This window comes from Vigna angularis, chromosome 7 (genome assembly GCF_016808095.1).
Source record: "Vigna angularis cultivar LongXiaoDou No.4 chromosome 7, ASM1680809v1, whole genome shotgun sequence".
NCBI lineage: Eukaryota > Viridiplantae > Streptophyta > Magnoliopsida > Fabales > Fabaceae > Vigna > Vigna angularis.
Genome location: NC_068976.1, coordinates 21,895,219 through 21,916,945, shown reverse-complemented (window position 1 = coordinate 21,916,945; position 21,727 = coordinate 21,895,219). Strand labels below are relative to the sequence as shown.

The window sequence follows — 21,727 nt, the reverse complement described above, 5'->3', positions numbered from 1 at the left end:
GGATGGAGAATTGCACATCATAATTTATCATTATAACACTTCAATCAGTAAAATTAATAAAAAATGACACGTTAGGGTTTAAACCAATGTTATTATTTTTTTTTGGTTGTGTTAAATAATAATATTAATAAGCATACAAATTTTATCCTACAATATATATATATATATATATATATATATATATATATATATAACATTTTTAATGTATGACAATAATTATAAAAATATATAATTTACGTCATTTATTGTGAAAGGTATCAATACAATTTCTTTCTATTATTTCATCCATTGTTAATTATCACAATAATGAACTCCATCCACAACATTTTTATAGAAAATGTGTCCTTTTCATTTCATAACTTGTTATAATAGTCGTGGTCCCAGACCAGCGTATGATTTTTTGTTAACTTATCACGGGGAAAACAAGTTTTGTGCCTTATCAAACTAACACTCACGAATTCCAGAATAATTCTTTTGTAAGAACGTTTCCAAACTTTCAGAACGATTATTGATGAACTTCTGAATTTGAAGTTCCGAAATTCATGATCCAAAGAATTTTTGAACAGAGTTTCTACCATTTTCAACAAGAATTTTTCTAGACATTAAAAAAAAAGATAAATGTAACATAATCAATCAGCATTGCACCTGTGCTCCAGCACCACCATCTCACCAAAAAGTTCAACCATAGAAAGACAGGTGCAACCCCAAAATCAGATAAACTCGGAAGGACAATGTTGTCATTTCAAAATATTTGGCGGTGCATGTAGAGAAAATTTGGGTGCAGGAAGCAATTGGTTAAGGAGAGACCAGCTCGAACAAAGAGTCAAAGCAGTCGTGGAGCGCAAGCAGCGTCATTTCCTAATTCATATTTATTAACTTGCGCTGGGCACAAAGAAGAGTTTGAGTTTGTTTGTGAAGAAACGAATCGAAGAAAGAGGGAAAAAATGGCGCAACCATCATCATCGTCTTCGTTGCCGGCGAAGTCCGACGCGGAGGTAGAGGAAATTCTGGATCGGATGCTGACTCGTTTGGCTCTGTGCGACGATTCCAAGCTTGAACCGTTGCTCGCGAAGCTTCTCCCTCTCTGCATCTCCTCCCTCTCTTCGCAATCCCCCGCTGTTCGCAAAAAGGTTCTCCACCGCCAAATTTCAATTACGCTATTTCTAAATCAAACTATGAATGCGTAAATTGAAAATCGAAACATCTATCTGTTGTCGAAATTGCTGAGTGTACGGATAGGAGCTTATTGCTGTTCAGTGAAAGTAGTTTTCCTTTAGGGTGGTGAGATTGTATTGCACTTTTAAGAATAAGGAACATTTTGCGTACATGTACACCACCGTTTGTAGCTTACCTTCCGTTTCCAAATAAAACCGCGAACGCGGAAATTGATTGTATTTTTACTCTGCAAACGTTATCGTCTACAGGAATATTGAAATGTTTCTTCTTAGTTGTTGCTAGTGTTGAGTTAACTGACATAAACCACTGCTGTTTTTTAAGAGTGATTTTGCTTTGGCATAGTACGAGTGAATCGCACTTGTAAGGACAGCGTGGAGTTTGCCTACATGAACATCAGTTTTGTACGGTCTATTTTGATCTCTTTGATGTAAATTTATGAAGTATAGTATGTTTTTTCTGTGCGAACTTTATCGGCTAGATGAAATATCTCTTCTCTGCTGTACGAATCAGCAGAAGAAGCTGTTGGTGTTTACTAAGAGTACTTTTTGCTTTGGCACAGTGAGATCACATTTAGCACTTTAGTTCGTGTACATGTATACCGGTTTTGGACGGTATATTTTGTCCTATTTTTGATATAAGTTTGTGAAGCGATTTGGCAAATGTTTCACAATTGTTGACTTGTTTTTCTGACAGGTGCTTGAGATTTTGAGTCACGTGAACAAGAGAGTTAAGCTACAGCCTCAAATTGGGTTACCTTTGTCTGACCTGTGGAAGTTGTATTCGGGTTCTAGTGCTGTCCCTATCATAAGGAATTTTTGCATTGTGTACATAGAGATGGCATTTCAGCGTGTTAATGCAAAGGTCTCTTATTTTTTATATCGGAAGTACCTGTTTGTTGATATTATTTTTCTGGCTTTAATGTGAATTTTGATGCTGATGATTCCTTTTTTGAACCTGGTTGAATTTTCAGAAGTAAATAATGTTTCATTACTGGATAAATAGTCAAATTGATTGGTTTGGGATTCTTAAATATTGTTTTCTGCTGTTGAATGCTTATTGTGGAGACTATCTGATGCCCCCTGCTTTTCAAATAGGAAAAGGAAGATCTGGCTCCTGATCTCTTGATGAACATCTCAAAACTTCCACTTCAACATCAGGAAATTATTCTTAGAATCATTGTTAAGGTATCAACACGCACTATTGGACTTTTCCCAAATCTTAACGGTGATGGTTATAATTTTTCATTGCAGTTGGGGAAGAGTTTTTCATCGATATTTTTCAGTATCGGTACACATTATTTGAGTTGGTGTCATTATATCAGTGCATTGGGACACTTTTCTCCTTATTCTATCTATGAAAGGCTTCAGTTTTGCGGATATTTCTTTCTAGGGAATTGGAAAGGATATATAAGGAAAATTAGATGTAAATTCTAAACTTGGGAATTCAAATAAAGGGATCTTTTAGTGGGAAGAAGGGGTCCATTACTACCATTAAGAGCACTTGAATTTCTTGGATCCATGGGCTTCTTTCCAGCATTATTTTTTTAAATGAAACTTTCTTGCTCTATTTTCATTATTTATATATCTTAGTTGCTTTTTATTTTTCTTTTTACTATGTTATAGAATAGCAAGGGTCATCCTCTGTTATTTCTTGGACTACCAATGGATTTCTGCTTCTTTCTAGGTAATTGGAGAATGCCACTCTGGTAAAATTTGTGAGGAAGTTGCAGCAAAGTATAAAAAAGTGAAAAACCCTCAAGATAGGGAGCTGTTTATTGAGTTTTGTCTTCATACAATATTGTACCAGCGGGTCTCTCAAAGGTATGTAACTAACTTTCTGCTAAAAGGAGCTTATGGTATTTGAATTTGTTCTGACATGAATTAATTTGTTTCATTCTTATCTCAATTGAATGACATTTTGGTAGAGTATATAATGTGTACCTCTTTTTATGTGCATTTGCCTTTACTAGTTTCTGTTCATTGTAAATTGTAATCTAAAATGTCCTAAGTCAGGTCTTCTGTCAGAATGTTAGTTGGTAATTGCTGTTACTGTCAGTAAGTTGTGAGTTAGTTGAACAAATTAAAATAATGTATGCATAAGAATCAGAATGCTCAGAATCTGAATCTATGAATAGAAAAGTGAAAACTCAGTTTGATTTGCATAAAGATTGGCAGACTTTCTCTCTCTAGAACTCTTTTTAGATTTTATTTTGTTGCAGTGGTGGATTCCCTCCTGGGCTTTCGATAGCGCAAGTTAATCGTGTTACAGGGAAACAACAGTTGCAAAGTCATGAAATTTTACAAAGAAAGGTAAGATAATCATGTAATGGTTTTAATATTGTCTTGGCATGTGAAGGTCAAATATCACATGTTGATTGTGTTGTTTTACTACTAAAAACTGATAACTCAACTTCTATCTATTATTATCGTTCACGTTTATTCTCCTGTCAGAAGAAACATAATTGAAGAATCAATCACTCAATATAATATGATGATTTTTTAACCTTATAATATGAAGATTGGGAGGAAATAGAGGAAGAGAAACAAAATATTCATAGCAAATTAGAGAATCAGAACTTATATTATTGTGTGGTTCTGGCTGTACTAATTATATGATATTTATATATCAGTCATATTGGATGGTTGTAATACTAACAAGTTACAGCTGGAGCTAACTTTCATAATTGACATTCTGGGCTAGTGTAGTTGTCTTGATAAACAGCCATTAACTACTGCAAACGATAGCATAGCAACTACATATTAACTATATTATTCTGACATATATTACCTCTTCAAATTTTCATTTAAAGAGTGGTTAACATGTCAGTATGTTTGAAAGCATACAAGCATGTCATGTCCAATCTTGCATTTACTCAGAAAGCTACTGCAATCTGTCTTATCTTGGTCTTTGTTGCTGCAGTTGGGTATTTTGAATGTCATTCAAGCTATGGAGCTTGCTCCTGAGCTTGTTTATCCTTTGTATATTGCTGCCTCTGTAGATTGGTACGTTGTAGTTCCCATATTACCGAATTTATTTATAACAATTTCTTGTAACTTACTGACTTTATAGCTTTTGGTGTTTCATTTGTGGATGATCACAATCACATCTGTTTCTTGATCAATTAACTCAAGTGAAGAGCCTGTTATTAAGAGAGGCGAGGAGCTTCTAAAGAAGAAGGCCAGTGGTGCTAATTTAGATGATTTAAATCTGATAAACAGATTATTTTTGCTATTCAATGGTATGCTATTAAAGATTTTGTTAACATGTTCTGAAATATGTTTTTGTCAATTATTTTTTCTTCAATTTGTTTATGATAATATGCAAATATTTTTTTGTTTCCTCTGAATTTAAAATATGATCCTGCTTGATTCTTACATAAATTAAATGTGTATGCGTGAGAGTATAATTGATTTTAAAGAGGTTCTGCCTAATTTCCTCTTATTTTTTCACATTTCATTTAATTAAGGTCATGTGTTTACTTGTAAATGTTTTGTGCGCATCCTTCATGTTTGAACCGTATGCCATCTTGGTTATCTTCAATGCTTTATTACTTGCTGATCCCATTTTTCATAATTAAATGCAATTTAAACAGGCTAAATGGCCTATGTATATGGTCTAGCTTGAAGCTGTAATAAATATAAGACCATTCTTAGTCGTCAGCCTAACAGCTTCTTCAATAAGTAGAGTTGGTCTTTAACATATACTCAGTGTTATTAGACCCAGACCAGCCTGATTGGATATCCTGGGAACTAACCTTTAACTGGTTTGATTTTCTGTTTAGATTAGACAGGTATTTAACCTGGGGTTGTGTCATCAACTCGGGCTGTAAACTGTGTGAACGGAAGTCCTTTGGGTTTGTTAGAACAACATCACTGCTATGCTGAGGCAATTTTTTATTAAAATAAATAAGAAAAAAGAATTTTGTAGTCAAAATAAAATTTTCAATTAAATATACCAGTTTTTTATATACTAACAAGTCTATTTGAAAATGCATAGAGAAAAAAAATGAACAAGAAACTGCTTTTGTTCTCTGTTATGATTTTTTTAAATCATTAAAAGACTTGAGGTTGTTCTACTACTCTTGTTTCCTAGTTTTTTTTAATTTACTCCAAAAATAGAAAACTTATATGATATAAGTATTGTGATTTTTGATCATATTAGTGGTTTTCTTCTTCCACGTCTTAGCCTATTGTGGCGTTTGTATGATTTTGGTAGTAATACTAGACATTTATTGTTTGCCATTTGCTTTACTTTCATTTTCAATTTTCAGAGAGAACTCTTGTATCTTGAAAGCGAATTCAGTTTTCTGCCCTATTTTATCCAAAACCAAATTTAAGTCTTATGTATTTCTTTTTGTTTGCTCTTCAATGTTTATACATTATTGATGTTGAATGTAGGTACCGTTGGAGTTGAAAATGCTGATTCAGAATCAAGAGTTAGTCCTGGAAATTATGCTTTAAAGGCAAAATTGATGTCTATATTCTGCAGGTCAATTGCAGCAGCAAACAATTTCCCGTCCACCTTGCAGTGCATTTTTGGTTGCATTTATGGTACTAGAATATCCTTTTATTTAATGATTGAGCTTATATTTGCTAATTAATGTTTTTTTGTTGTTCTGAAAACTTGTAATTCCTTTGTTTCAAAGTTGATTGCTTAAGAATTGGCCAGTGTAATTAAGATTTTGCACATGCACTATAGTAATGATACTTGTGCACTTGAATTTGCAGCTTCATCGTATATAGTTTGTATGATTATTGTACATATGAATATATTTTCTTAGAATTTGTCTCACTTTTCTTTGAGGTTGCTTGGTTTTTTTCTTCTTCTATTCTTTAAGTTGCTGAAATAGATTCTGTTACAAAGAAGGAAAGCTTATAGAAAATGCAAATGGGCAAATTCTTAAGGACGAAAATAAAAAAAAAAAGTGTTGAAATAACATTTGTTTTTGTTATAATATTTTTCTTTGATCAAACAATGTATTCAATGATACCGTGTAAACATGGACCATGCCAACAAAAGCCCCAATTTCTCTTATCTTCAACAATGTTGTATGCTTAACTAAATCATGGAATGAATGCTGGAGGGGGAGAATGGATTATAACTTTGTACTGATTGTAGGCACTGTAATCTTCATTGGTAAATTTTAATAACAAGTGGACATCTTTTTCATTACAAATAATGCTTCTTTCATATTAACGAAGTTTTCCTCTTGTATATCGTTTAAAATTTCCAACTTTCCTTAGTTTAAAACAGAGTTCTTCTTTTGTCAAAATGAGACAGACACACAAGCATGTGTGGATGAATAATTAGGTTTTCTGAGCTGATTTTCGTTTGCTCTATCTTTTTCCTTGTTTTGTTTTTATTCTTTATCTTTAGTGTTTCATATTCTTGAATTTAATAGGGAATGGTACGACATCAAGGTTGAAGCAATTGGGGATGGAATTCACTGTGTGGGTATTTAAGCATGTGAGTGCAATGTTACTTGGCTTTTGTTTTTCGTCATAAATTTTACCCATTGAATAAAAATCTCTTTTCCTAGTAAATGTTTAGAATCAAAAGTATGGATGCAACATGGGGCATGGATATTATGACATTAGCACAGTGATCTGACAAATTTTAAAGCTAAAGGTTATGCTATGATTATAATATTGCAGAATATAAATTTAATGCAAAATTAGCATTAACAACAGAAGATTTTTTTTATCAAGAAAGAGAATTGATGTTTTAAAAAGAGCATGGATAACTGCAAAAGTCATCGTAGATATAATAAAATGCTACATTTATCTAGTTACCATGATGTTTTCATCTTTATTGGTATGAAAGTTCAAAAATAAAAGTTAAAAAGTTATAAAAATATTTTCTGACACAACACATGGACATTAATACCATTTTGAAGCGTTTGTGTTTTTTTTTTTAAATGATTCAGTTCAAATAATTTTAAATGCCTACTGAGACATTTTTTTGCAAATGGTTAAGTTGAAGATACTGCTCAAAATTTGCGGTGAATCTGCAGTTTGAAATGAATTTTACTGTGTGGGTTGTATTTCTATATTTTGATTAGCTTTTTGGAAAGTGGTTGTACTTCACTATGAATTTATTGTTCTTTACTGATGCAGTATAACTTTTTGTTTCCTCAACCTCTAATATCTGTAACTGGAAGTGCAGGCAAAAATCGAACAGCTTAAGTTAATGGGTCCTGTTATTTTGAGTGGAATTATGAAGTCCCTTGACAATTATCCAAGTTCTGAAGCAGGTTTGCTGGAGACTTGAAAGTTCTTTTTAATGTTATTTGAATAACATTTCTTTTGTTTTGAATTCAATTCCGATTATTGACTCAGATGCCACTGCACGAGAGGTCAAAACTTATGCTTTTCAATCAATTGGATTGCTTGCACAGCGCATGCCTCACCTCTTCAGGTTCAAACTTCTTCCTTGTGGTCATAATTTTTACCATTTTTTCATATTTATCTTTCCCTTTTCATTGGTAGGGTAGAATGGTGAAGGACACTTGAAATAAAGTAATGGACAATATACAATATATTTTTAGGAAGGCTAATCATGTAGGCTGTAGCTCTCATGCCCTCTAGAGGAGAGTGACAGTTGTGCCACTTAATTGTTTCCATGTAGCATACTAAAATAAGTCCAAAATAAGTTCTTCTCTTTGCCTGAACCTCTTCCTTCAAATAGTTTACTTTGATCTCTTGGTATGAAGGTTGCTTAAATCCTGGGCCGTGTTTTAAAGCTGAACCGAACATTCTCCTAAATGCTTTGCTGCTTAACACATTAAAAGGTATTGGATTTTCATAAAAATCCTTTCAACGTCTTTACAAGCAGTTTCTCTATGATACTTCTTAAATAATTGATTAATTGTGGCATATGAGCTAATTACCATCTTGAAAATATTTCTATTGCTGCCCATTCCTTCAAGTCCTTTTTCTTTTTCAGTTTGTGCATCATCATCCTCAACATCTAAATCTTGTTTTCATCAGTCTCTGTGGAAGACCCACAACAATTCCGAACATCTCTTTTTTTCCCTTCTCCATACATCCTTTTGATTTCTCAGCCATGTGGTGCTTCAAGTGATAAACCCCTCCAGTTAAGACATTTTCACAGTATTTGCTTTGAAATTTCATAGTATCACCATGAGAACACTGTCATTGACAGCTGTACAATGAATTTGGCAGAAGATGCATTAGAAGTTGTGTTGATGATGTAACAAAGTATACATTATGAGAGGGCAGAAACGAAAATGGAGACCTAAAAACACAGAAAACAGAGGAAAAAGTGATGAGTGAAAACGGAGTGTGAGTCAGAAGAGATGAGTGAAACAGAGTGGTGTTGTGAGAGCAGAGAAGACTGATAAGTACATACCCATGGCTGAGGGAGGATCAAAATGTTTGAGTAGCAGAAAAATGCGTGTTGTGTGTGTGCTGTTTTCTTAGCAGAGAAGAGAAGCCAGTGCCCTTTAGTAGATGAAGTGTTGAGGAGTCTAGGGAGAAGACCTTTTTGTGCAAAATTGGCAACATGCATGGGTCATTTAAGAAGCTGTAAAACAAACGTGACTTTTATTTTTTTTTTAGGTTTTCTATAGGTTTTGCCCAAAAGCCATTTTTTATAGATAAAGCCTTGACAGTTTCCATGCTGACAATTCTCGCATCATTCCTTCCACCCTTTTATGATCTATCTGCTGGTTCCATTGATTCTAATGTTTCATGATTTCACATCACATGATTGTGGGTTGCTAAAATGTGGAATCATGGGCAACTTTTCCTTTGTTGGTTCTATGGATCAATGCTGTTATGAAGGACTGAAGAAAATATCAATATTATTTGACAAGAGATGAGAAATGCATCTAAATTTGAGAAAAAAAAATCAATTTAAAGTGAAAGTGAAGAGTTTTGGTACTGTGGGGAAAGTTTTTCAGATGGAAAGAAAAGGAAGAAGCAGCTTTGTAGAGAAAGCGAGTTGGCATTTGAATAAGAGTAAAAATGTGTGGGATTTGAAAACGACTTCTCACTGTTAGCTCATTGGATTTTTTTTATCAAAAAAGCATTGATTAAATGCTTAAAGTTATTCATAATAGCAAGATAATAATGGCTTTGGGGTGCAGTTATAGCTTATTATTTCATTCTTTTAATATGTTTCAAAATCTAGCTCATCAGATTTTTTTTCCATAATGTATGTGATTCTTGTCTACCTGGCACCAATGTTGTCAAAGTTGAGGTTCTTTGGAGGATTGAAAGGGAGATGAAAGATTCTAACTTGACTCATAAGAGTAATGAGTATATGAAAGACTATATTTATAGGACATATGCATGCATTAAAATAATATGACAAGAAAATATCTCAAAGTAAATCATTAAATATTACAATCCAATTCATAAAACAAGTAAAAATAGGTTCACATATGATAATACTTTCTCCTAGTATTTACACTTCGCATTTCTTGCTTTCCCATCAATTGAAACACAATGACTCCATGCAATCGGTCCTTGTTCCAATACCATTTAACTTGAACCACCTTTAGTTGATGCCATTATTTTTCTTCAAATTCTAAGCAGAAGAAAACACTTTCAAGGTCTAAATGATAGCAAGAATAAAACAAAATTTGAAGAAAATTTACAGAACAGAACAGAGTTGTAGAAGAGGGGAATGATTGACAACTATGATGTCATCACTGATGATGTTGACACAATAGTCAAAGGTGGTGAAGTGAACCTTGTTGATAATGAAGCAAGTGTTGGAAACCACAATGTGAGTGCTGTGATGGCTGCCGATGGTAATGGGAGTGTTGTCAATGATGAGGGCAGTCTAGTTTGGTTCTTATTTGTGTTTGGAAACCCTTGGGGAAAAGACCAATTTTTAAAAGAAAATTTAAATTAGATAATCATAAACCTGACTTAAAAAAGCCCAACTGCATGAGTTGGGTAACTTGAAGTCTAGGCTGCACAAATGATTAGACGTGGTACACAATCTGCCGATTTCATTTCGATCCACCATGTGTCTCCCTTTCTTGCTGGATTGTATACGTTTGTGAGGATACTCATGATTTTTGCAACATTGCTTTGGCTCCAACTTAATAAAAGACTGAAGTACCAAATGCTTAGGTCATCTGAGAGGCCTACAAGGTGTTACAAGGGAAAAAGCTCTATGGCCATTGGTCAAGACCATATAATTATAGGTGCACTTGAGGCAATAGAACCCAGGCAGGGTCAAGGAAAGGCCAGCACGTCAAGGGAGTTCTCAGCCTAATCTTACCCGTGCTATATCTTGGAAGTGTGATATGTGGTGGGACTGTCTTTTGTTTGGATTGTGAGACACAATAGAATTACTAATTCTCATTGTTATAGAGTTGTAGGCATAAAAAAGCTTTCTTCTTATGTGTGTATTACATTATGGGATAGAGTTTTCTTCTTTCTATCCTTGGGGAGTGGGATTTGATAACTTGTAGTTAATTATTTCTTTATTAACCCTTTTAAATTTGCATGGTTTTAGGATGGTTTGCTATTGCTTTTTTTTTTTTTTTTTTTTTTTATGTATTTCTCTATGTTAAGGTAACAAATAATTTTTTTTCTGAAAAGAGAATTGCCTTGAGCTAGGTCATTTGTGCGGTCTACTTAGTTACTAACTATGCTGCTTCCTGTTCTGCCAGGGAAAAGATTGACATGGCTGCTCGTCTTTTTCATGCTTTGAAACATGAATCCCAGTCTCTTCGATTTGTTGTTCAAGAGGCAACTATATCTCTTGCTTCAGCATACAAAGTATGTATCTTTCTACTATTTGGATGAATCTATTTTTCATTAATGTTCTCCGGTCATGTAAATTGTATTATGGTTGATGTGAAAGTGAAACTCGTTTGTCAAATATAGTTACACAGTTAAGGCTTACCTCACTTGTATATGATACAGGATGCATCATATAGTGGCATGTCTCTTTAGATATTTTGACAAGTAAAAAATATACAATTGAACGAATTAATTGCTTATTATACAGTTGTTATTCGTAAGTCTATGCTATAAGAAAATTATTATAAGCCATTGGACACCCAAAGTTGAGCCAAAGCTTATCTGCCTTTATATTCAACATAATCCATCTATTTTAGAGGAAAATATTCCATGATTCCCTCTTGATCATTACGTGATAATTTAGATTAATACAAGAGATTGGAGAGTTATGATGAACCAATGACCTTTTGTTTTAGGTAGAGGTGACCACGGATTAAACTAACCTGAATGGATCTGAATCCAAATAAGTTGGTTGGACCGAAATTGTTTGAATTTCAAACGAAGAAAATGAACAAATCAAGTCTGGTAATAAGTTTATTTTTGGTTTGCAAACCAGAGACATGACCCCCAATTTATTCAAGTACATGTTTTATTTAATATGAAACAGTGATGAATGAGTACTTCCGGTTTTTTGTTTCACTTCTTTGCATGCGTAACGCTGGAAGCAATTGACAATGACCAAACCACACTTCAATTTCCAAGCCACTGACAATGTCATCAGACTTAAACTTGTTTGATTCTGCACAATGTCCCCCTTACTCCCCAACAAATCCACAACCACTACCACCATTAATGTTGAGAATTAGAACAAGTTGGAAGGCAACATAGTTCAAAGACTAGCTGGAGATTCCATTTCCAGATCCTTCAATGTGCCATAGTTAATTTGTTTTTTCATAGTTTCTTTCATTACCCGTTGTCAATTGACTCCATTCATGGAAATTCCTTGATGCTGTTTGTTAGAATACGACGGTTGATGGAATATGATGCAGATGCTACTAAATTTTTTGTCAATTTCCATTTCGTCTGTTATGTGAATCTGTTTGACCATCTCTCATTTCCTCATTTTTCTCTTGATAGATAACCAAATACCTAATTTGGATTGACCCAATATAACCAAATTGAGTCAATTTGGGTTGTGACTGCAAAAGGCAACTACCTGAACTGACTTGACTAAATCTTTGTAACAATTTTTGTTTAGTTTGAGGTCTGACCCATGTTCACCCTTATTTTTAGGTATTGTTTGCTTTTAGTTTTCATTTGAATAGTTTCATTGTCCTTTATAATATTTTCTTTCCTTCTAAAAAAGTGTTTTTTACCCAATTATAAGTGTAATTAATTTCTTAATACTTGTTTTATGTTCGAACTACCATTTGTACAAATAAGCTGTGTAGTTGGAATTGTATTATCTGAATCGTGATTCGTTACAAAATTCTCCCCCAACGATACATATCGTTTGATGAATCGTTTTGTAACTTAAATAGTAACATGAAACGGATGTGAATTGTGTGATTCATGATTTGATTTTCATTACATACAATTCGTGATAAAGGAACAAAAACTGAACAAATCAGAAAGAAACACATAAGGAAAAGAAACTCAACAAAGATGAAAGTTCAAACAAACAGAAAAATGAACAGTGGAGAAGATGAACATCAGATGAATAGAAAATCAGGAGGTGAACAAAAATGGAAGAGAAAATGATAGGTTCTTGAATTCAAGAACTATCGCTTCACACGTTACCCACTCACACAACACACAAAAAACACAGAAAAGAAGAAAGAATGATGTATATTCTTCTATATGAATCAGCGTATCAACTTCCAAGGGATAACTCTCTCCTCCACAGGATATAAAATGTCCTGCCTATTCAAAGAATGCTCAAAAACTAAAAAACTGTACAATATTCCCAAAGCCTTATATATAGGCTCCCTTTCCCTTTCAACTAACAAAACTGACTGACTAACTAATTCTTCTTTCTCCTTTTCATACACCAGCAATATCCTACCAGAAAATCAACCTAGGACAAGATTAACCCATAAACAGTGAGAAGATGACTATGTGAGGGTGGGTTCTGAGTAGGCTTTCCAGAGTAATATTTTAAAATATAAAATGTTTTTTCATAGTTTTTTATCTGAATTTTAATCATACTAACATACTTTTATATTTTACGGTTACAGTAATAATTTATATATTATTTTTTAATTTTTTTATTCTGGTTTTCATAAAAAATTAATATTATCTCTTTGGAAAACTCAGTTATTGTTTAAATTAATATATAAGTGTTCTTATATCTTTCAATTATTGTTTAATATTTTCTTTTTAATTTTTTTAATATTTTTTATTATATTTTTATTTACATTAGTCTTTATTTATGGATTTTTTTCATATAATATTTTTGAAAAGAAAATAAATTTGAATTAATATACAGTTTTTGTCTTTATTTATTTTTATAAAAAATAGTGTTTGTTTAAGGGTTTTATTTATTTTATCTTTTAAGTTATACAAGTTATGTAGCCTACGATTCAAAGGTCATGAAAAATGATTCACGATTCGAATCTCAATTAATAACCATACAAATAAGAATCTCCCACATCACATGATTTCTTCTTCTTACATATAGACATAGGATCTATGGAGCAATTACTTAGAAGTACATTTTGTGAAAAAATCCTTCCTATCTGATAGGAAAGGATCCCATGATCCTGAACTGATCTCTCCTGAGATTAGAAATTCCAAGTTTGTCAATAATGCTAATAATAATCATCTCGATTGATATTTTCCTATTATTTCTTGTATTGGTTCTTCAATGATGTATGAAGCATATTATTTTGGAAAATTGTCACTTATTAGACTAGTAAAGCTATAGAGTTAATTAATGGTTGCGAACGTGTGATTTGTTGTGTTGAATTCTTTTATTTCATAAAATTAGAGTAGAAGTTCAATTTTCCTGAGACTGTTTTATGGGCTATATTGTTGAACTCTTTTACCAGCAAGACTTTAGGTTTTGGTATAAAAATATTGTGAAAATGGTATTGTATTGAATGAAATGGTTCTCTTACTTGTTACATCCCTTCTCCTTAATCCTATACTTATAGGATTAAGGGAGTGGTACACACCTCACAGACACTCACATACAGCACACTCACAACTCACATCTAAATACAAATACAATAATTCTAACACTCCCCCTCAAGCTAGAGCATACATATTGTATGTACTAAGCTTGGAATAGATGAACTCGGTGTTGAACTAGATGATTTGTCTTCAAGAGTGTGAGGCAAACATAGATGGACAATAGCAGCTTGTGAAACTTCAACTTCAAAAGTGGATGAAGGAAAGCATTGGTGGCCAATGACAAACTGCAAGGACTGATTCTCCAATCAATGATGGATGAGTGACGGGATCAACAGTGGTAGCTGAAAGCTAAGAGCTACAAAACTGCAGGGACTACACTAAATCCTCATGAATGATGGCTGGGTGACGGGATCAACAGTAGTAGCTGAAATCTACAAAACTGCAGGGACTACACCCATATACATGTGACTTGCAGTGTCTTGGAAACGTACTCCCCCTTAGTGTGAACGGCGGAAATGTGGAATATCACAGTTGCTGGACCACTAAAACAAAACACAAGATTAAGCTACAATGCTGAAACAGAGGCATCAAAGATCCAAATTGAAGGTCCAAAATTCTTTGCTGGACAATTCCCAAGTGATGATACGTAGCAGTGCATCACAAGAAGATCGGGCTAACTCTAGCACCGAACAACGGCTGTGCCGAACAGCAGCAAATAGTGCAAGAAGATCGGGCTAACTCTAGCACCGAACAGCGGCAAACTGTGCTAACTCTAGCACCAAACAGCAGCAAACAGTGCTAACTCTAGCACCAAAAAGTGGCAAACAGTGCTAACTCTAGCACCGAAAAGTGGCAAACAGTGCCGAACAGCGGCAAACTTCGCTTGGACAACGGCAAAACGGTGCCGGACAGCGGAGACGGCGCCGGACAGTGGAAACGGCACCTGGACAGCGGCAAACGGCGCGGACAGAGGCAAACAGTGGCTGGACAGCGGAAAACGGTGCCCGGACAGCAGCAACCGGCGCGTGGACAACGGAGAAACGGCGCCAGACAGCAGAAATGGCGCGGGACAGCAGAAATGGCGCGGGACAGCAGAAACGGCGCGGGACAGTGGCAAATGGCGCCTAGACAGTGGCAAACGGCGCGGGGCAGTGGCAAATGGCGCCTAGACAGTGGCAAACGGCGCGGGACAGCAGCAAATGGCGCCTGGACATCAACGGTGGAGACGAAGATGGCAGCAATGGCTGCTCTGATGGTCGAAACAGAGAGAGGGAGCTCCGACGACGGCTATGGAGGTGTCGCGGTGAAACTCCGGCACCGGAAAGGCGGCGCGTGCAGAACACGCGGCCGAGACTGGCCGAGAAGAAGCGGCGCGTGACAGCTGGTGCGGAGGTTTCGGACGCCGGCACCGGTGGGGTTGGTCGTCGCGCGAGGAGACGCTCCAGATCTGCTGGTCACCGGTCGAAACGGTGACGGCGGCCGGCGGCCGACAGCGGACTGGCCGGAAAGAAGCGCTGCGTGGAGGCGCGTTCGGAGGATTCTGGTCCTGTCTCCGGCAGGGTTGGCCGTCGCTCAAGGAGACGGTCCAGATTCGCTGGTCACCCGTCGAAACTGGGACGGTGACCGGCGGCGGCGGCGGCAGAGACGGCGGCGGAAGCGGCGGCGGCGGCGGAAAGTGGCGGCGACAGCGATAGCAGCGGAAAGCGACGGCGACAGTAGTGGTTGGCTGGGTCTAGACTGGTGCTCACTGTGGCACAGATTTAAGAAGAGAAATGCCCACTGAAATATGAGGGGCTGAAACTGTAGAGGCTGTCACCGGAAACTGTAGGGGCTGCCGGCGGCCATGGCTGCCGGCCGCCGGCAGACAGCAGAGACCCCAGAGGTAGATCAGAGAACCTGCTCTGATACCATGTGAAAATGGTATTGTATTGAATGAAATGGTTCTCTTACTTGTTACATCCCTTCTCCTTAATCCTATAAGGGAGTGGTACACACCTCACAGACACTCACATACAGCACACTCACAACTCACATCTAAATACAAATACAATAATTCTAACAAATATAATTATGGACTCTTTTTTCAAACCTCTTATCATGCTCTTTTGATTTTATGGTTGGTTTAGGATTTTACCTTCCTCTTTTTTCCTCATTTTTTTTATTCACTGTACTGTCTTGTGTATCAGGGAGCCCCATTAGCTGTGTTACAAGATTTGGAGACACTTCTGCTAAAAAATTCTCAAGTGGTAAGACAAAACATACCAACTTTTCCCCTTGTCTTCGATCCTGGATAGATATATTATTTGTTTCTGTTATGTTGGAAATTACATGATAAAGATACTCCTCTTTCCTAGCTGCCTAGGTTATTGTAAATGGTTTTCCTTGGATCAGTTCTCAAAATAATGAAACATGATTTTTTGGATGTTAAAGATCTTATGGCCTTTATTTGGAGTGTTCAGTATGGTCCCCCTTACACATTATTCAATTTATAAGTTTAATGGTTTTCTTTTATTGTTCTATTTTTTCTCCAAAATATATTACCTTAGTAAAAGCTTTATAGCCTTCCTTGCTTTTGTGTTTTCTCATTTATCGTCCCATATAAAATTCTTTTAAGGTGACAATATTTGGGAAGAGGTTTGAATGTGGCACTGACCCATTCTTTGCTACCATTTGGACTTATGTTACATTTTAAAAAGACCTACATGTAAAATTTGGTACTTGATACTTTTTTTGTTGTTAGGAGACAACTACACAGTGTTTTTGTTTTACATTGGTCAACATTAGTGATGATTGGATAGGCCTTTTGATACTTTGTATAACATTCTATCCTATGCTATGCTGTCTTTGGTTGGAGTGAGAGTACACATTTTTGAATGAGGTTGTTTCAATTGCTTCTCTTTGGTGCACTTTGTACAGCTTCTTATGGGACTCATTTCATGAGGCAATCAGAAGAACATAGAATTTCTACTTTTATTATTATAAATTTTTTTATAAGAAAAGATTTTATTGAGATAGAGAAGATACAAAAGGAGGATAAGAAATTGTCAAGGTCTAAAGGTGATACAACAAAAAATAAATGGAAAAGAAAACAGAAATTAAGTAACAAGCAACAAAAATACCAATCTCTAACAAAGGGCACACCCCTCAGACCATGAGCAGAACGTCTTAATGGAGCTAGAAAAAATACTAGATGCAAAATGAACCAAATACAAGACTTTAGTACCGAGAGGATTCCTTTGTCCTTTCCAATCAAATACACTGCAGCCTGAGAACACCATATAGCTTTTTGGTGTCTTTACTTTAATCAAATCCTCTGAAATTAGTGCTGTCATAATGCCTTATCTAATTAAAAATTTGATGGACACATGGTTTGAACTATAACATGCTGCATGGTGATGGCAGGAGGAAAGTGAAGTACGTTTTTGTGCCATAAGATGGGCAACATCTTTGTTTGATCTGCAACATTGTCCAAGTCGCTTTATTTGTATGCTTGGAGCAGCAGATGCTAAATTAGATATCAGGTATTACAAATTCCTCTAGTGATGATCTGACATGCTATGATGCTATAAAGTATGTATTCTACTTAAAAGAGGGTTTCTGGTACAAATATTTTGAGGGAATGTTTAGCTTTGCTTTTTTCTTGTTTTCCTTTTACATTGGAGAGATTTCCTTATCCTCCAGCTGATTTTCTTCTTTCATCAATAAAATAGGAAAAAACCCTCCAAGCCTATTATTGTGCATATTTATTTTTTTCCAAAGGAGGTGCAATTTCATAACTGAACACTTTATTACATATTTATTTTGGTATTGCATCAAGTGATTTTTTGAGCCTCTTCTCAAATGTCATGATTTTATAAAGTATGTACAGAACATCATAATATGTGCATGAAAATGAATGTGCCATGCATGGCTTTTATATTCTAGGTTTAAAAGATTGTTTTGTCTGGTTGTATTTTTTTTACCATAACTCTGTAAAGAGAAAAGGACAAATGCATGTGTTCGATTTTAATAACCATCTATCTTGAACATGTTATCTCCTTAGATTGAACTGCTTCTTTTAAAAATCAGAGACTATGATTCTCGTAATGCATTTCTTGTTGCTGTAAACAGTTACTTTTATTCTAAACTGATGTTTTTGGAACTTTATTTTGTGCATAATATGAAAATTTTGAGTTGTAATTATAGATAATTAAGTTTTGATGTTATTTATAATTTGAAGTCTTATATCTTCATCGACTTCAGATTAAGTTTTGTTTTCTGGTTTGAAACAGAGAAATGGCACACGAAGGTCTTTGTCTTCAAAGTGAAAGTCAAATTTCTGGTCTTATTTATCCTAAATTGGGCATGATGCTTGATTACATTCTTCGACAACAGCCAAAGTTGTTGGAGTCCAGTGAAACTAGAGAACAAAACCTTGTTTTTCCTTCAAATACATATGTGGCCATGATTAAATTTTTATTGAAGTGCTTTGAGTCAGAGTTGGAGCAGAACAAATCATTAGAAGGGTCATCTGAAATTGTGTCATCAGTGAAGACATTCTGTTTAGTCCTGGAGCATTCTATGTCATTTGAAGGCTCTGTTGAGTTGCATGTCAATGCTTCCAAGGCATTGCTTATAGTTGGATCACATATGCCAGAGGTCAGTTATTATTAAAGTTCTTCGATTGCTTTCTTTGTTGTGTTCCATCTGACAGATCTATTGTTATAGATAGGTGATATCATCACATTTTTCCCTAAAGGTTTCAAAGCTTAAGCAACTTCATTGTGTTCCATCTGACAAATTTATTGTTCTAGGTGATAGCATCACATTTTTCCCTAAAGGTTTCGTGGCTTAAGCAACTGCTAAGTCATGTGGATTGGGAGACTCGTGAATCCATTGCACGTATATTTGGAATAGTATCTTCTTCTCTTTCCATCCCTGATGTTGTTTCTGAATTGACTTCCTTATTCAGCCCAACACTCAAGTCAAGGTTTGTGTACTGGTGGAAATAAAATCTTTTAGCTCATTTTTTCTGATAAGTGCTGCTTTTTCCCTGTTTGATATATGCTCATGCTGAATTAATTTATTGATAGGTTTGAAACTCAGCACGGTGCTCTTTGTGCAGTAGGATATGTAGCTGCAAATTATTTATCAAGAACACCTGTAAGTACCATTTACTGCACATTTTAATTACTAACTGTTTGGTTGGAGGGGAGGCTTTTTAAAAATCTTGTTTGGTCTATTTTTAGGTGGGAACAATATTTGCTTTCATCCAATATTGGGGGAATTTGGAGGGAAGGAGATATGATTTAAAACATTTCAAGCATATTAACTAAAATAATCTTTCTTTTAATTTTGAAATCCAAGGTCTGGATGTGAATTAATTTTTAAAAAATCCCTCACCACCCCTTGTGAACCAAACAAGAAAAGGATCCCTCCCCTTCCTCTGTTGAAATTCTTAGTCTCCCCTTCTTTCAACCAAATGTAATGTCTAATTAAAATCCCTCCCCTTCCCGTCTCTCCATTATAATCTGCCTAACCCCTCCCTCCATTGGACCAAACAGCCTCTAAATGGGTCAGAACGAGTTTTGGCTGGGCAATAGACTTTAAGGGTGGATGTATTCAATTGAGATTTACAAGACTAAAAAAAGAATGATCTTGTAATCAAAATTATACAAGTTCAATGGATTATTTTGTTGATGGACTTCTATGGATTTTCTGTGATTTTTTAATTGTATGTATAAATATCGTTTACATGAAACAATCTCATCTAAATATGTAAAACTTTTCTACTTCATTTCAAACTTCTCTGGATCTCAATAGTGATGGTAGTAGAGTAATCTCTTCTAATTTTAAATGTTTTTTTTCCCTTCAAGTAGTTATTATGGGTTATTTTTATTATTACTATTATTATTAATTATTAATATATGATTGTTCAATCCATTTCCTACTTGTTTGTGGTCAACGAGTTAAAAATGTAGCTATTAAGATTTCTATGGAAAGCAACAAACAAGGAGGAAATGGTGACATGCTAGTGTTATTTTTTTCATAAATAATTGATATAGTATTCATTTTTCCATAAAAATATCATTACATTCTTACCAAATGTTTTAATTCTACCGGACTTTTTTATGTAAAAACGTCTTTTGAAATCCCAATTGAATATGTCTCTCTCTAAGATTTTATACTTTTTATGATTTAGCATAGTTGCTTAGAATGCTAGTTTTATGAGTATGACAGTAATGTGCAATTGTGATTTTGATCTTGGTCAATATGCTGCCCTTTTAGGTGTTATCTGTTCTAAAATTTACTTTTATCCACTGAAACTGAAGTCATAATTGTTGCATATAACATCATTCCTTTGGTCATAAATATGTTTACACTTTGTGTATATACATATTCTTGGCAGATGCCAGAAATACTTCTCCAGGATACACTTAGATGCCTGGTTGATGTGGTTAATTCAGAAACTTCTGCACTAGCTGCTACTGCAATGGAAGCACTGGGTCATATTGGACTACGTATTTCATTACCCCCACTTGATTCTAATTCAGGTAAATTCAAGTGTAAAAGACTAATGAACATGTTTTGATTTGGACTTAGAACCGAGCTACTTGTTGAGTTATCATAATGGCGTCTGATTAACTCTGCAGATGGAATTTTGATTATGTTATCTGATAAATTGAACAAGCTTCTCTTGGGTCATGATATTAAAGCAATACAGAAGATTGTTATATCTATTGGACATATGTGTGTAAAAGAAACATCATCTACTCAGCTCGATATGGCCCTAAATTTGATTTTCAGTCTCTGTCGATCCAAGGTAATACACTTTCTTCCCTTATTTTTTTGTATGATGAGCTTATTTTCAGTGACTTGTGTTGGATTGATGTTTACTTTGATGTTTCTTCTTTTGTTTCCTTTCTCAAATTTTTGCTACAATATTTTTTTCCTTTTATGTTGTGGAAAAGTTAGTTTTGGTTTCTAGGATTCCTTAATCTTGATTGGGAACAGTTTTGATGTTATTTTCTTCTTTTTGTTTTCTTTATGAGCTAAAATAAACACTAATTATAAGTTGCAGCCACTAACAAATATCACATTTGTTTAACTAAATTTTCAGGTTGAGGATATTCTCTTTGCTGCAGGGGAGGCCCTGTCTTTTATGTGGGGTGGTGTTCCTTTCAATGCTGATATTATTCTTCAAACTAACTATACTTCGTTGTCGATGGCTTCAAATTTTTTGATGGGAGATTTAACTTCGGTGTCTAAGAAGAGTTATAACGAACAAAGTGAATATAGTGGAGATTATCATGCTTCTGTGAGAGATGCAATTACCAAAAAACTCTTTGATGTTCTTTTATATAGTACCAGGAAAGAAGAGAGATGTGCTGGAACTGTTTGGCTTGTTTCACTTATAAAGTACTGCAGCCATCATCCTGCTATTCAGCAAATGCTTCCAGAAATTCAGGTTTTTCATTAACAAAACAAATTTTCTATTTTATGTTTTCTTCACATCTCTATAGTAACATGTGAAACTTCACTTATGGTATTGTATTGTTTTCCATGGTTATATGGGGAGAGATATAAATAAAGATTTGATTTTCTTCAATTTATATTTGGGTTTCCTATGTATATTTGAAAAGGAAAATGGAAATTCAGAAAGAAGTTAGTGTGATATTGATATATGGACTGGAAGATGGCCCTTCATTGTT

The 21,727-nt window shown here is 34.9% G+C and overlaps 1 protein-coding gene across 1 annotated transcript in view; it reads left to right on the top strand.

Annotated features, from left to right (window-relative positions):
• Positions 1 to 813: 813 nt before the first annotated feature.
• The window catches only part of LOC108337958 (uncharacterized), a 32,944-nt gene continuing 12,030 nt past the window's right edge, over positions 814 to 21,727 (top strand). The window contains exons 1-20 of the mRNA XM_017574546.2: positions 814 to 1,130; positions 1,870 to 2,037; positions 2,271 to 2,360; positions 2,860 to 2,996; positions 3,395 to 3,485; positions 4,096 to 4,178; positions 4,308 to 4,414; positions 5,574 to 5,726; positions 6,578 to 6,642; positions 7,342 to 7,429; positions 7,515 to 7,593; positions 10,829 to 10,937; positions 16,223 to 16,282; positions 17,439 to 17,557; positions 18,308 to 18,674; positions 18,830 to 19,005; positions 19,109 to 19,178; positions 20,425 to 20,569; positions 20,669 to 20,838; positions 21,136 to 21,483. Of these exons, the coding sequence (XP_017430035.1) occupies positions 945 to 1,130; positions 1,870 to 2,037; positions 2,271 to 2,360; positions 2,860 to 2,996; positions 3,395 to 3,485; positions 4,096 to 4,178; positions 4,308 to 4,414; positions 5,574 to 5,726; positions 6,578 to 6,642; positions 7,342 to 7,429; positions 7,515 to 7,593; positions 10,829 to 10,937; positions 16,223 to 16,282; positions 17,439 to 17,557; positions 18,308 to 18,674; positions 18,830 to 19,005; positions 19,109 to 19,178; positions 20,425 to 20,569; positions 20,669 to 20,838; positions 21,136 to 21,483 (2,811 nt within the window). The 5' untranslated portion in view covers positions 814 to 944. The remainder of the gene's footprint in view (positions 1,131 to 1,869; positions 2,038 to 2,270; positions 2,361 to 2,859; positions 2,997 to 3,394; positions 3,486 to 4,095; positions 4,179 to 4,307; positions 4,415 to 5,573; positions 5,727 to 6,577; positions 6,643 to 7,341; positions 7,430 to 7,514; positions 7,594 to 10,828; positions 10,938 to 16,222; positions 16,283 to 17,438; positions 17,558 to 18,307; positions 18,675 to 18,829; positions 19,006 to 19,108; positions 19,179 to 20,424; positions 20,570 to 20,668; positions 20,839 to 21,135; positions 21,484 to 21,727) is intronic.